The following is a 15467-nucleotide window of genomic DNA, read 5'->3' as shown; positions in this document are numbered from 1 at the left end:
TCCGGACGGCGTGGCTGAAGGAAATCGGGGCCGCGGCGGGACGGAAGGGGGCCGCACGGGCAGGCTGCGCCGAGCAGGGGCGAGCGCCCGGCCGTAACCACCTTCCCGGGACGACCTCAGGCCCGGCCTCGCAGGGCCGCGGGGGCGACCCGGGACAGCCCAGTAGAGTTCGTTTGGGACTGGGGGCTGGGCACGAGGAGATGACTCGCGTTTCTTTCTGACCCTCTCATTGTGTCAACTTGGCCGCGGTTGAGGCAGGAAGACTAGCCAGAGGGTAATTACACAGGTGAGGCCCGGCGGGGCGGGCGGAGCTGTAGGCGAGGCGCTTGGGGTCTTGAAGAGTTTCCTGCGCCCAAGTCACCAGGTCGGAGCATTTCTATACCAGCCACTGCGGAGGTGCCACTGTTCCCAGCGGTGTTTCTCTTACAAAGGGGTTAGTTACCTTGTGTTGCTTGAATCTTTTTTTTTTTTCCCCTGCCTGTACCTTCAGGTTATAAATAGATCTTCCTTTTGGTTCAGAGACGCTGTGTCAAAGAAGGACACGTTGGCCTGGAGAGCACAGGGGCGGGGAAGAGGGGTGCTTGGTCCGGAGGAGATGGGGGAGGCGGTGCAGAGTTTTGCTTTTTTCAGACCTGGCGGATGGTGCTGTCACCGCACTTAGTGCCAGGAAGAGGCCTGTTAGCAGTAGTTTTCTTGCAAGATCGAGTGTTGAGGGCAAGACCAGATTAATTTTATTTTGATCTCTTTTAGCATTTTGAAAACGGAGCAGTAGTCACAGAATCGGCGGCGAGCCTGTTGAAAGAACCCACACGTGTATTTCACAGCACCTTGGGTGGAAATTGGCGTGAAAATGAAGCCAGACCGAGGTAAATTATTGATTTAAGTAGGATTTTTTTTTTTTTTCTGTGCCCCATTTTAGAAACGTTAACCTAATTATGCGGCAGGATCAACTCTTTGTGAATTACGTATGATTATTTGTTTCTGTTACAGATTCCAGATGGTAAGGTAGAGGAGGGCGCCTGGAAGAGTTAGGAACTAGATGGGAGAATACATTCTTCAAAAGTGTCTTCAAAGTATTAGTTTCAAGAGATATTAAAAATGAAATTGCCAAGAACAGCACTTGTATCTGTTGCCACAATACTTGGTATCATTTTAGAGTTACATTACTCATTTTTAGGTTCAATCTAACTTCAATTTTAAAGAAGTTTAAAAGTTTTTTCAACTTGAGAATTTGAACTTGATAAACTGAGAAAATTTAAGATTGTTTGAGTTCACAAATATTATTTGTCATTGCTGATTTTTGTGCTTTAGGCAAACTCTAAAAGTTTGCAGAGTACTCCAGGGCTTTGTCCAGTATATCAATATATACACAGGGCTACTGAAATCTCTATAATAAGTACTGTAAATGTGCCATTTCCTTTCTAAACCTGTATTTTCAGGACTTATGGGAATAATGCATACTGTGTTTCTCAAGGACTTCAAAGGAATTGAAAACTCATTTATCAATCTACTTTTGATTGACCATTGCAAGGACAAACTTTAGAAGATTTTAATATAGTTGTAGTTAGGAGTTTGTCATATGGGAATTTGAGTCCAAGGAACATTGTAGGAAGAGGATTAATGTATTTGGTAGGGAGTTGGACTAGATGACAGAGTTCCTTCCAAATCTGAGACTTTCGGATTGGAAATGTTAATTTATCTTTATGAATTAGATGCTCATTTAAAAAAAGATATGGGAAATTCCCTGGCGGTCCAGTGGTTAGGACTCTGTGCTTCCACTGCAGGGGGCACAGGTTTGATCCTTGGTGGGGGAACTAAGATCCCGCAGGCCTCAACATGGCAGTCAATCGATCAATCAATAAATGATAATTTTAAAAAATAAAATAAAAAAATTTTAAAAGATATGTATTAAACTGGTTATTTTTTCCATATATTTTTTCAAACTGGATTAGAAAGTCAAATTTTCTTTTCTATTAAAATACATCTTTGGTAATATTGTCTTAAAATGCACTAGAAAGAAGTGGAGAAAGCCATACTTAATTTAGTGGATTAGTTTTAAGTGTTTGGTTGTTTCTTAAAATCAGCTTTGTATGAATTAAGTATTAGCAAGAATATTGTTACTAAGCAGGTTGCTTGTGTAGAATGCCAAGTTTAGACTTTTAGATTTCATCTGTGACTTTGGAAAGATGGCACCAAGGTCAGTGATTGCATCTCAAAATAAACAAGCAAAGAAAATCAGAGTCGCTATTTGTTTTTTGTTTTTGTTTTGCTGGTTGTTGTAAAAGTTGCTTTAAGGTCCTATGCAGGTTTGTTGGTTTGTTTGTTTGTTTGTTTATTTTTTAAATTTTGGCTGTACCAGGTCTTTGTTGCGGCACGCAGGATCTTTTAGTTGCCGCATGCACGCGGGATTTAGTTTCCTGACCAGGGATGGAACCCGGACCCCCTGCATTGGGAGGGCAGAGACTTACCCACTGGACCGCCAGGGAAGTCCCCTAAGCAGTTAAAAAAATAGTATTTGCACATAATCTCTATTTTAGCCAAAACTAGTACTAAACACAATAAAATGTTATATATTAATGTAGATTACTAGGAAAAGTAAATACATTTATGCTTCAAGACTCCTAAAGAAGTGACTTTTTTCTCGTTAAAATTGTAGCTATCTTTAGCATTATGATGTAAAAATGAGGCGATTGAAAGTTTAGTATTGTGACTGTATTTTATAATATGAATCTTTAGGCCCATGTCTTTCTTTTGACCAGGACCTAGGGTAAGTAGTATCTTTTACTTTGCAAAGTAGTATAGAAATACTGAAATAAACTTTGCACAAAACATACTTACTCTTACTATGTGCAGTGTGGTCTTGTACTTTCTGTTCTATTTCTATTGTTAAAAATTGCTTGCATAACCCATTGAATTGATTTCTTGACCTGTGGTTGGCAAGGCACAATTATGGGAGAGCTTGATAACAGAATACTTCACTTTTTCTACATTGGTATCTAAGAAACTATTCTATATGAGTTAATTTTCTGGATAACTGAAACTTTACTCTTTAAATGCCAAAAATATTTTCAGTTGTAATCATGATATGTGGACAGAGATTTTTTTTTTTTCCTCTAGCTTAAACCACTTCAGCCTATTTTTTTTAAGATCTGATTTTTGAATTCCCATGCTGTCAACAGTCTTTGTTGTCAATGTGCTTATTCTTGTCTCCTTTTAATTTTACTGCTTTTAGTCTCTGGGATAAAGAACTAGATAACCATGCTTAGCACTGAGTTCTCTAAAAAATGAGAATAAATAGGAAAACCTTCAGATATTCATTCAGAAGCTAAGAAAGTATACGAATTCTAGTGTAGAAACTCTGAGATATTTGCTTAGTGGTATACAGCTGTGCTTCAGAAAGTTTCTAAGTACAAAAGGACCCTCTTATCCTACATGGTTGCATGTGGTAGTTGGTTGGCTAATCTAAAAAGTTAGTTTAAATGAGGAATCAGAAAAAATAACAGCCTTAATTATTTCACTTGTCTTTTGGTGTAGGCTCAAGGCCCTTTTCTGGGGGTGAAATGGGGTCTATTTTTCAGAGTTAGATATGATCTTTCCTGTGTAAACCACACCAAAAATGTACACCTAAGATTTCTACTTTTGATTTCTTTAAAGTAGAATAAGACTGCAAAAAAATCCAAGGGTGGAATATTTTACATTTAAAAAGTGTTAAATTCTTTTTTAATGTTTCACACAATTTTATAGGTGTCTGTGTACACCAGGAATTACAAGAATATTTGTGTAGTCAACAGAAATTTGTTTTGGGAGGAGAGGGAATATATATTCATCAAAATTATGTTCATCAAAATATGTGCTTTCCAAAGCATTCAACATAGTTTTCACAGAAATAACCTTTTTTTGCATTCATTTCATTGATTTATATAGTTTTAAAATAAATTCGCATAAGCAGGTTTGGGAATAAACATCAGATACTACTTAAGCATACAACTCAACTAGTAGGAGTAGAAGTGTGCAGGCAACTGGAAAGTAACTTATTAGCTGCTCATGTCTGTCAGTTTGCTTCTATGGAAGATATGGAAAGCATTGGACAATCTTGCTAGTTGATTAAGTGAAAATTAAAAGACCTTCTACTGTACTTCCAGATAATTAAGATGTTACTATACAGTGGCTACGTTTCACAGTAGTCAATAGAATTTTACTATAGTCTGAGGTAAATCTTTTTTTTCTCTTTTCTTTTTTTAAATTTTTAAGCAGTTATATAACATTACTTGTGCAATGCTGCCAAAGATGAGTCTTTGATGTTATCATTAGCACAGGTTTTGGAATCAGACCTGTATTTGTATCCTTGTTCCATTACTTGCTAGCTGTGTAATCTTCATTATTCTCCTTTATCTCTGAGCGTCTCAGGTTCTTTGTCTGTAAAATGGGGATAATTCCAACTTCTCATAGTTGTTAGAATGAAATACGACACTGGTTGGCACATTTTAGGTTTTAAATAAATGATAATTACCATGTTAAACAAGATATTACAGACGGTTATATGTTCGTCAGTTATAAAATATGTTCAACAGAGGTAAAGAAATAGTCAAATGTGCAATAACCTAATAGTATCTTGTTTCGTTTTGCATTCATAGCCTGTAACCTGCTAAGGCTCAAGCAGATTTAGTAGGCTTTTAATGTGTAGTTATCTGAGAAGATACAAAAGCTATGAAAGGATGCTTGATGTATGTGTAATTTATTTCTGTGTCATTTGTTATTACAATTACATCTTAACCTCTATATGTAGGGGGTGGCATGGGTGGACCAAGCTTCCTGGAAATACATTTTTAAATGGTGTTAAATTCTGACTAGAGCTGGGCAGCTGGAGAGGTTAAACAATGTTACTGCACCTTGTACTCAAGGATGTAAAGTTTGGATCTGATCCTAGTTAGATATTGAATGCCCAGTGTTTCAAGAGATGTCTAAAGTATGGTCTTTGCATAGAAGCAATTAAAGCATTTTATGTTTTTAACATTTAATATTTATTTATGTTATAAATGTATGGTATTTCTAATTTTGTATGTTTTTGAATGCATATTTTTTCTATAAAAATATATTTCAAAATAATAGAATATAAGCTTATGTTTTGATTTCAAAAGTCCCAAGGTTTCAGAAGTCCTAAGTTCATGGTATTGTTCAACAATTTAAGTAGAATCAAAATCTTTTTAATATAAAAGATAAATGTCAATTTTGCTATGCTTTATGCTTTGGTTAGAAACAGTTTCTTCATCAGACATTTCTAAGAATGTTGTCTGAGCTTATCAACTGTTATGAAAGGTTAAGGCCTATAACATCTAGGAAATCATCAAGGCATTAATAATTTAAACATACTTTGTTTCAATTCATATTTGAACACATATTGTAAGTCATTTATAATTCTTAAGTAAAAACTATTAGTGCAAAACCTGTTCCACAAATAAAATACCAATCAATTTGATTTTTTGAGGTTAAAACTGAGAGGAATGCTTAGTTTTTTCCCTCTGCTGTAGATTGAATACTTGTGTGCCCCCAAAATCCATGTGTTGAAATCCTAAGCCCTAAGATGATAGTAGTAGGAAGTAGGGGCCTTTGGTAGGTGATGAGGTCATGAGGGTGAAGACCTCATGAATGGCATTAGTGCCCTTATGAAAGAGACCCAAGAAAGTGCCCTTACCCCTTCCACCATCTGAGGTTATAATGAAAAGACAGCTGCCTAATGAGAAAGCTGGTCCTCACCAGATGCCCAAATCTGTTAGTGTCTTGATCTTGGACTTTCCAGCCTTCATAACTGTGAGAAATAAACAGCTTGTTGTTTATAAGCCACCTAGTTTATGGTATTTTGTTATAGCAGGCTGAACAGACTAAGAAACCCCCTTTTTGATTGTGTTACAAATTTAGGCTTTAGCTTTTGTATTGCGATGGCTTATGAACTTGCCTAGAGTGTAATGCAAACCATTTTAATCTCAAAGAGTTCTTCCTGGGCAACTGAAATAGGAGGAAAGAAGTGGTAAGGACTAGAAAAAAATAGCATGGGAGTTAGATGTGTTGCTTACTTGCTAAGAATAGTTCATTGTTAGCCAATGTAAGTCAGACAATACAAATGACAGATGTTAGAGGAAAAGAAGTGTTGACTAGATTAAATAGATCAGGCTTTTGCTAAATTCCCTGGGTGGAGGTGGTGTGGTACTATTACTAATAACAGCTAACTCTTCTACATACTATGTGCCAGGCACTATTCCAAGTAGTTTATATATGTAACTCATTTAAACATCACAAATGTTCAAGGAATTAGATGCTATTGTCATCTCCATTTTATAGATAAATGAAATTGAGTCAGAGAGAGAGGTTTGGTAACTTACCCAGGGTTACGCAGCTAATAAGAGGGCTAGCCCAGATTTGAAATAAGCTTGGGTACATGCTCTTAACCCTCTGACTGGTAGGAGTATGTGATCTTGGAAAACTGTATATCTTATTTGTGCCTCACCTTCTTCATCTTTACAATGGAGCAAGTAATAGTTCCTTGCCTTAGGGTTACTTTGAGTAAATAAGTTAGTGCATGTAATGTGCTTAGAACTATGGCTGGGATATAGTAGACATTCAAATGTGAACTGCTCTTGCTACAATTGGACATATTCTAATTAAGAAGTCAATCATTTAGGGAAAGCTGGGGAGGACAAAAGAAAGGGGCTAATTAAGCTGTGTATGTTTTGTATACTCCCTGTGATCTCAAGTCCAAAAATGACTACTGTTGATCTTTCATGCATTTGCATTGATGGGTCTTGACACATCAGTAGCTGTCAAATAATTGCTGGCTTGATACAACTTCTGAGATTCAGTACTAAAGGGACTGACATAGAGGTTCCCTATGTTTTTGCCTGTCATTCTGTAAGAAGGAAGTGATTCAGTGGGTGGAACACTGTCATTTCTTTGAAGGATGAGAAAAAAGATAATTGGAAGGCAGAATTGAGAGGCTAATGTGTACATAGGGAGAGTGACTCAAAAGCTGATTTCCTTTTCAAAATGTGAAGAAACCCATGGGGCCTAAGCATTCTGTATTGTGAACAAGTATAGAAAAAAATTAGTTGTTAAATGAAGAATATTTATATTCATTTATTCTTTTGTCCTTCTCAACTTTGCACCTAATTATGGTAGTATTTTCCCCCCATTTAAGGCTGAAGTTTTTAAAAACTGAGGGAATGTTAAACTTAGAAATTCTAACTTAATAATGACTTTTTTTTTTTAATGAAAAAGCAAAATTGTAGTACCAGGAAACAGTATTTCTTTCTTAGTAGGTAAACCAAAGTCAATTTGTCAATAGTTAATTCTGTCTTTGCTCAAATGGGTGAAAAATCTGACGTTGATTATGTCAGACTTTCTTTTTAAACTGAAACAGGATGGACTGGCTAAAAATGCCAGTAGCTAGTCAAAATATTAGACATTAATCCATGTGTAATACCAAAGACAGACCTAGCAATAACCTGAGTTGAGATTTCTCGTATATTCCTTTTCATATAAAAGAAACTCATCCAGTAAAATTATAATAAGGCTTTTTGCATCTCTTCCCCTTGTTCAGCATGCCCAGTTCCATTGGCCACCTTTTAGGTTTTCGATGACCATTCACAGCCTTGTTTGTGTGCACTATTTCTTCTGCCTGAAAAGCCTTTCTCCCCAGTTATCACATGGGTAGCTCTTTGTCATTCTTCTGACCTTGGTTTAAATATCACTTTTCAGAGAGATGTTCTCTGACTACTCTATCTAAAGTGCTCAGTTAATGCTAGCTGTTATTATTTATTAAATTAGTGTCCTATATTGTTCTGTGTCTCCGCAGTCTGTTTCCTTCATAGCATTTACCACATTTTTTTTTTTTTTTTAATCTTTGGCTGCATTGGGTCTTCGTTGCTGTGTGCAGGCTTTCTCTGGTTGTGGCGAGCAGGGGCTACTCTTCGTTGTGGTGTGCGGGCTTCTCATTGCGGTGGCTTCTCTTGTTGCGGAGCGCGGGCTCTAGGCACGCGGGCTTCGGTAGTTGTGGCTTGCGGGCTCTAGAGCGCAGGCTCAGTAGTTGTGGCACACGGGCTTAGTTGCTCCGCGGCATGTGGGATCTTCCCAGACCAGGGCTCGAACCCGTGTCCCCTGCATTGGCAGGCGGATTCTTAACCACTGCGCCACCAGGGAAGTCCCACATTTATCACATTTTGTGATTTTTTTCTTTGCTTATTGTCTGTCTCCACAACTTGATTTTAAGTTCCATGAGGACAAGAACCTTATCTCTTGTTCACGACTATATTTCCATCACCTAGCAGATAGCCTTATGCATGGTAGGTGCATAGGAGGTGCTTAATATATATTTGCTGAAAGAATGAATCACTAGTATATCCCAATATTTGCGGAGCAAATAGAAGTAGAAGCAGATGATTAGCAATCATTGATTGTTTTAGTGTCACCACCTCAAATTCTCTCACTTTAGGAATTTGTTTGCATTATTGACTGTTAGGCTATTATCACAACTTTATACCTAATTTAAAAAAACAGATTTAAGATACATTTGCCCATAACTTACCTTAAAAGAAGGTTATATTTAACCAACAAGGACCTACTGTATAGCACAGGGAACTCTGCTCAGTATTATGTGACAACCTAAATGGGAAAAGAAGTTGAAAAAGAATAGATACATGTATATGTATAATTGAATCACTTTGCTGTACACCTGAAACTATCACAACATTGTTAATAAATTATAATGTAAAATAAGAAGTTAAAAAAAGGTTATATTTTAAAATTGATTAAATTGAAATAAAATGCTGTAAAATAAGAAGTAGGCAAAAGCTGTTTGGTATAGGTGGTCCCCAGTTTATATACATCTACTTAACAAATGATCCACACACAGACATCTGCTGGTAGCTCTCTGCTCTCCAACCACCATGCTGAATTTGTTCCTGTTACTATTTCTTTGAAAGAAAGAGAGATTAAATTTGTTGGATAACTTCAGATTTCTGAGTATAAGTAGGATAAAGACTCAAAGGATTTAGAGTTTAGATTTGGGGCTCATTCTGTCACTTACAGGTTCTGTGACTTGGGTGAACTTCCAAGCCTGTTTTCTCATCTGTAAATTGTACTGGGCTCGAAGTGTTGCTTCTGTGTTTCAGGTAAGATAATGTGTCAAAGAACTTTATATAAGGTGTGAAATGCTATATATGTTGACTGGTTTGCCCTATGGACAGGATCATCTGTACAGATGAGCAAAGGGCCAGGTGCTCCCAAGTGTATCTTAGGTGGGTTCATTCTGTCTAAAATTATCCATTCACACAGTGCCTGGTTTTTACTGTTTTTAAAGTTTCCCCTTGTTATTCTGATTGAAATTACACCAACAAGGGATCCATTTAGATTAATAAATGTATATTTAATTATACATGTTTCAGGATTATTGAAATAATAGGCATATTTTGTTATAAAATCAGCTCAAATTTCAGCATGCTAAAAAGGAAGAGTTAAGACCCTAAGGCTTTAGGGTCAAACTTAGAAATTCTAACTTCAGCACTTATCAGCCAAATGACCTTGAGCAAATTACATAACCTGTCAGAACTTCAGTTCTTTTTGTTCTAATAACATCAACCTTAAGGATTGTGGGAAAGACGAACTGAGAACCTATGGTTCAGCACCTAGCTTGTGCCTGGCACAGGATAGAGATTGGTGAGTGTTTTATGTCCAAGGATACACAACTTGGATCAGCTGCACTGAGGAAATGAATGTTTCAGTGCTCTGTTGTGAAAGTTAATCATAAAAGGCGTAAGAGATCAATAGGCCCTTATTGTTTGTCACTCTGAACCTTGTATTCTGGAATATACAACTAGAGGAACTAGAAACAAGTACTGAACTACACATCTGTAACGTGCATGCAAGGGGAGAGGGAAAGTAGGTAATTGGAGCACACCAACTATTTCTGGGTGATCGTACACCATTAAGAGCACTTAGAGCAGCGTTAAGGCGAAGAGATTCGGGTGGGGGTGGACACTAGAAGGAGGTTGATGGAAATTATTAGAATGGTCAGATGGTGCCCCAAATTGCTTTTTTCTTTATTTTAGAATATAAGCTAGGATTGATTTCAGTGCTTGGAGCATGGCCCTTCTGCTTCTGTGACCCAGAATTTACACTTGTTCCATGATGCTGTAAGAAATGGGCTAATATTATAGGTTAAGAAACCTTTGGTAGGCTAGCCTGGGAATCTAGTCATAACTTAACTATTTATAATTGTTATTTATTTATTATTTATAAATAATATTTATTCAAAGTGTGACTATTATTTGGACTTTAAAACTTATCCTTTTTGAGAGCACAACTAGTTTATAGTTAGGCATTAACATTTTAAATTAATATGAAGTTCCCATTTTTTATTTTCCCACTTATTAAACTTATATATTCTGAATGGAATTAAAATTTGATAACAATAGCTAAAATCGGGCCATTTATATTGATAAAACTTTACCCTGACATCTAGAGAATTCTTTTACATTTTTTAACCAAATCAGCCATTTTCTTTTGTGAAGACATATCATGGTTTGTTGCATTATCCAGTGGGTCACTTCTACTTAAATTCATAATAGTAGGAGAACATATAAATTTAGCATTCAGTATTGGCAAATTGCTTTTTTTAAAAACGTTTTGATCTTTTTTTTTTTTTTTGGCTGCGCTGTGCGGCTTGCGGGATCTTAGCTCCCGGGATTGAACCTGAGCCCTCGGCAGTGAAAAATGTGGAATCCTAACCACTGGACTGCTAGGGAATTCCAAGGTTTTGATCTTAAAAATAACTTTAAGTTAAAGCTCTATATCATATTTGGTATACTTCCCAAATTTTTTTTGACATACAAAATAATTTTTGATATACAAACAAATTTTTTGGCATACAAAAGAGTTGGCCATAGGATTTCTTTAAACTTCCGTACATTGCTTGCTCTATTTCAAACCCACAAGAAAAGTTGGAATCATACAGTTAACATCCAAATACTTTTCATGGATTGTGAACATCTTACCACTTTTGTTTTATCTCTCTTGAGTGGGAGGTCAGTAGATAGGTAAGTGGTTAGACAGACAGACATAGGGGCTTTTTTGTTTTGTTTTGTTTTTTGTTTCTATAAATTGAGAGTAAGTGGCAGACATCATGACACTTCAACCCTGTGTACTTCAGTATGGAACTGGCTGGTAACAGCGTGTGAAAGCTGATTGTGTACATTTCTTCCCAGCTCTGCATCAAGTTGGTTGCTTGAAATCAACAATGGTACCAGCATTTACACCATGGAAATTGGCAGTGCTACAAACCAGGGCTTTGTTTTTTTTTCTTTGCAGAACTAGTTGTTAAACATTTACCATCATACCACTGTGTGTCTCCTAAAAATAAAAACATTCTCCTACATACCTGCAATACAGTTATCCCACCCAAGAAATCTATTAGCACAATGCTAATATCTAATATACTGTTTATATTCATATTTCTCTAGTTGTCCTGGTATTGTCTATAGTCATACTGCCTTTTAAGGAAGTAAGTTGCTTTCTGTTACAGAAAAGGAGTTAGACCCTGATGTTTGAACAACATTTAGAAAGCTTTTGGAGTACACCATAAGAATATGTAAAGGTACAAGTAAATAAAATGATTGGCTTCTGGAAAAAAAAATTAGGTCATGTAAATAGGACAGTTAATTAGGATTTTAGCAGATTTTTCCTTATTTTATTTAGCTTTTTAAAAAAAATTACCTGGACTAAGTAGATCTAAGAGGAAAATGAGTATTGGTGAAATTCTAAGACTTTTTCAATTGAAAAAGAATTATATTTAAAATTTTTTTTGCATTGGGAAGAATTCCATTTTTAATCCTGAAGCTTCATGCTACCCATCTGGCCTCATTTTTTGGTACTCTTCTAAGGTTCCCTGTACTCTAGGCACATCGATCTTGCTGTTCTTCAATCACCACAAGCACATTGGCACCATGGCGACTTGGCATTCATTTGCTGTTCCCTTTTGGAATATAAGTCTCATGACTGTCTTTTACTTCATTTGACTTTCTGCTCAGTTGTCACCTCCTCAAAGAAGCCTTCCTAGATCATCCTATCAAAAGAGTACAGTTCTTTTATTGTCTGTTGACTCTGCATCACTCTTCATAGTCCTTATCACTACTTGACCTGCTGTTCTATGTTTATTTATTTGCTTTTTTTGTTTTTCTCCCAATAGGAGCATAAACTTCATGAGGGCAGGGACTTAGTGGCGTTTGTCCACTGCTGTGTTCCCCCATGCATGAACTGGTGCCTGGCATTTAGTAGCTGCTCAATAAATATTTGTCATTGAATGAATGCTTGCATGCATTTTAATATCTTTGTGGTGCAGCATAAAACTTATTACTGGAAAACTTTTTGCATTATTTTTCTGTGATTTGTTAGTTTTATAACTGTAAGAATTAATTCTACAGTGTCCATTTTTGTTTCTAAATGGGAATATTTTTTCCCACTTCTCAAGGTTATTGGAAGGATCAAATGAGATAACTACAAACAAACACACAAACAAACATAATACAAGATACTCATAACTGAATACAGTAAATGGTAAAAGTAATGTCTACTATCAGAGTTCGTAGGGAATGGTTAATTTCAGCTGGTATGATTAATTTCAGGGCAAAGCCTGTCTTTTGGCAGAGACAGCAGCTGTATTGAGCCTTAAAAGACAGTATGATTTGGATAGATGGAAATTTTACAGAGATTAAGAGGGGGAAGATTGGAAGAGAGGACATGAGCAATAAAGATGTTTGAGGGCTACCAGGTAGACTAATGTGACTTGGAAGGGTTACTTAGGAACGAGGGGATTCGGGTTTTGAATGTCAAGCTAAGGACTTTGAGCTTCATTCATTCGATAGTGGGGCACCATTAATTACTGTTTCGTATGATTAAGAGAACTTTTTGGAAGAATAATTTGGCAGTACATTTATATAATTTCATTGTAAACCAGAACAGAGATATTATTGAATGTCTGACAGTCTTAAATTCAGTTTTTTAGCCCTCAAAATTACATTATTACCTGGTATTATAAAAATTACCTGACACTCCTCTCTACTGTTGGCTGTTTTCTTCTCTACATGTTTTTCCCTTCACCACCATTCGTTGTAATATATGAGGGATTAGTATGTATTGCCTTTTATGAAAATTCTTGGGAATATTAAGATGGCACACAATACTGATAATACCATGGCTATTGTTTTATGATATTCTTTGGTCAGAGTAGTAAACTGCACAGTTTATTTTAAAGTAGCTGTGTGTTAGAACAAATAAAGGGGAGAAGAACAGGATGAAGTTGGAGATTCCTTCTCTCATTCCAGACAATTGCTGGCAGAAACTTAATGAACTCTGTAGGATTAGAAGCGCTTGTACCTCCCAACTGCATGTGAGCATTAAGAGTAAGGAGATTCCCCACAACACTGATAAGCTTTTCTAGCTGTGTTAAGGAGAGAATGAACATATATCTTCTCCACTACCCAACCAAATAAACACTTTTCACACCAAAGCTTCAAGAAAAAAATTTTGGTCATAAGAGGGGTTTATTCAGCAGTGTATTGTGGTAGAAAGAGCACAGCAGGAAATCTTATTTTCCATCATTCATAACTCCTTTCTTAAAAATTGTTTCTCTGGGCATGTGTGTTCTTCTTAAGTTGGTATACTTGCTCTTCAGAAGTTGGAATAAGGAACATACCTATGCCTTTGAGGAAGTATCCTCAAATCTTGGTAATTATTCTGTTGGTTGAATGCTAGTCCTGGAGACATGTTTCTGTAGTCCAGCATATAACAACCCTGGCCTGTGCTGTTTCTTGTAGCTTATGTTGCAGAGTTCAGGTATCTGCCAGGGGACTCTGAATGACTAACAATGAAAAAAAAATCATCAGGTTACATCGTGGTACAGATTAAATTCCATTATGAAGAGCTGAGGACATGAAAATGCTTTTGTTATTCTGAAATTACTCTCAAAGTTATGCTATTGCTAGACATCAGATTTGGAAAGGTCCTTAGAGAGTGTGAGTCTCTTTCATTTTTACAGTTGAGAAAACGTAAGACCCCCCCAAAAAAGAAGTAACCTGTCTAACTATAAAAGTAAAACTTAAATTACCTGCTAGCCAGCTGAGTATTTTTCTGTATTATATTACCTCTAGCAAGAACACAGTTGCCTCTAGGTTCTGGCATCAGAAATGACATCATGATCATCCAGCCTTACTCAAGGAACTTGAAAGGAACAAAGGCTAGGTGATTATATTTTAACATTCTTCTCAAGTAATATATACATACTTTTAAAAGAAAGTCAAATGGTAATACATAGACTCAAAGTGAAATAAATATTTAATCCTTGAAACTGGGTTGCTAAAAAGAGAAAGGAATATAAAGAAATTAGACATAACGCCTAAAATTTAAAAGTCAAGAAATAGTGTAAGCTTATTATTAAGAATTATAGAGGAAATCCATCTTTAGTTTTGTCATGTGAAAAGCAGGGCTAGTAATAGTACCTAAATAAAGGACTGTCATAGTAGTTAAATGAAGTAATCCATGTAAAGTGCTTAGAATAGTATTTGATTCTGAAGAAATATTCAATAAATGTTACCTATTATTGTTAATACATTAACATTTCTTCAACAAGTAAGGTAAGTACATGTTCTAAGTGCTCTGAAGGAAATATACAAAGGTTAAGAGGGTGACAACTTAGGGCAGGGAGAAGACCCCTTTGGTTGGGATGATTAGCTAAGGCCTCTCTGAAAAAGTGAGGTAAGAACAAGGAGCTAGCTGTGTAACGAGTGAGGAGAAGAACATTGCAGGCCAAGGGAGTAGTATGTGCAAAGGTCCTGAATTTACAAAGAGCCTGGCATGCTTTAGGAAATGAAAGAAGACTAGGACACATACCACAATTTGGGCTTCCTTCACTAGAGTATTTGTTCTCCAAGGGCAGCACAGCATCTGACTTCTTCCCTCACACCTGTTATGGTGCTTGGCTCAGAGCTGGCATTTATTAGATGTTTGAGAAAACATTTACGTGCCTATTGTGTGCTTAATCACTGTCAGTGCTTTGTGGGTGAAGACCTGATCTTTCTTTCCCTTCCCTTCAGACAAGAAAGCTAGGACGTAGTGAGTTGCATATGGTAACTTTTTTTTTTTTTAAGGACATTTGAAAAACCTGATGCACAGTTGTAAAGTATTTCAGATATCATAAAATATCATAAATTTTATATTTTGACTCAGATCAGTGAGTTTCATGGAATAAAAAATTTACATTAAAAAATTAAGTTAACCATTTTATATATCTTTTTTTTTTTTAACCATTTTATGTATCTATTTTAACCATGAAATTCACATTTTCTTGGGGGATGGGATGGATTAAATGCTACCTGGGATGGTCCTGGTTTTATGCCTGTTGCACTTGTGTTCAATCCTATTTCACA

General features: G+C 36.4%; 1 protein-coding gene across 4 annotated transcripts in view; it reads left to right on the top strand.

Annotated features, from left to right (window-relative positions):
* The first annotated feature begins 268 nt into the window (after positions 1–268).
* Positions 269–15467, top strand: part of ATOSA (atos homolog A) — an 86331-nt gene continuing 71132 nt past the window's right edge. For 3 of the 4 annotated variants that reach the window (XR_011075086.1, XM_068551752.1, XM_068551751.1), the window contains exon 1: positions 756–866. Coding sequence is in view for 2 of the 4 variants with exons in the window: in XM_068551752.1 (XP_068407853.1) it covers positions 851–866 (16 nt within the window). In the remaining 2 variants the exon portion in view is untranslated. Of the gene's footprint in view, positions 434–750; positions 867–15467 lie in introns of those variants that run through there. The other variant, XM_068551753.1, reaches the window with a different exon arrangement.

The sequence above is a fragment of the Eschrichtius robustus genome, chromosome 1 (genome assembly GCF_028021215.1).
Source record: "Eschrichtius robustus isolate mEscRob2 chromosome 1, mEscRob2.pri, whole genome shotgun sequence".
NCBI classification, from domain to species: domain Eukaryota; kingdom Metazoa; phylum Chordata; class Mammalia; order Artiodactyla; family Eschrichtiidae; genus Eschrichtius; species Eschrichtius robustus.
Note: the sequence above shows the minus strand (reverse complement) of the source record. Positions and strands in the feature narration are given on the sequence as shown.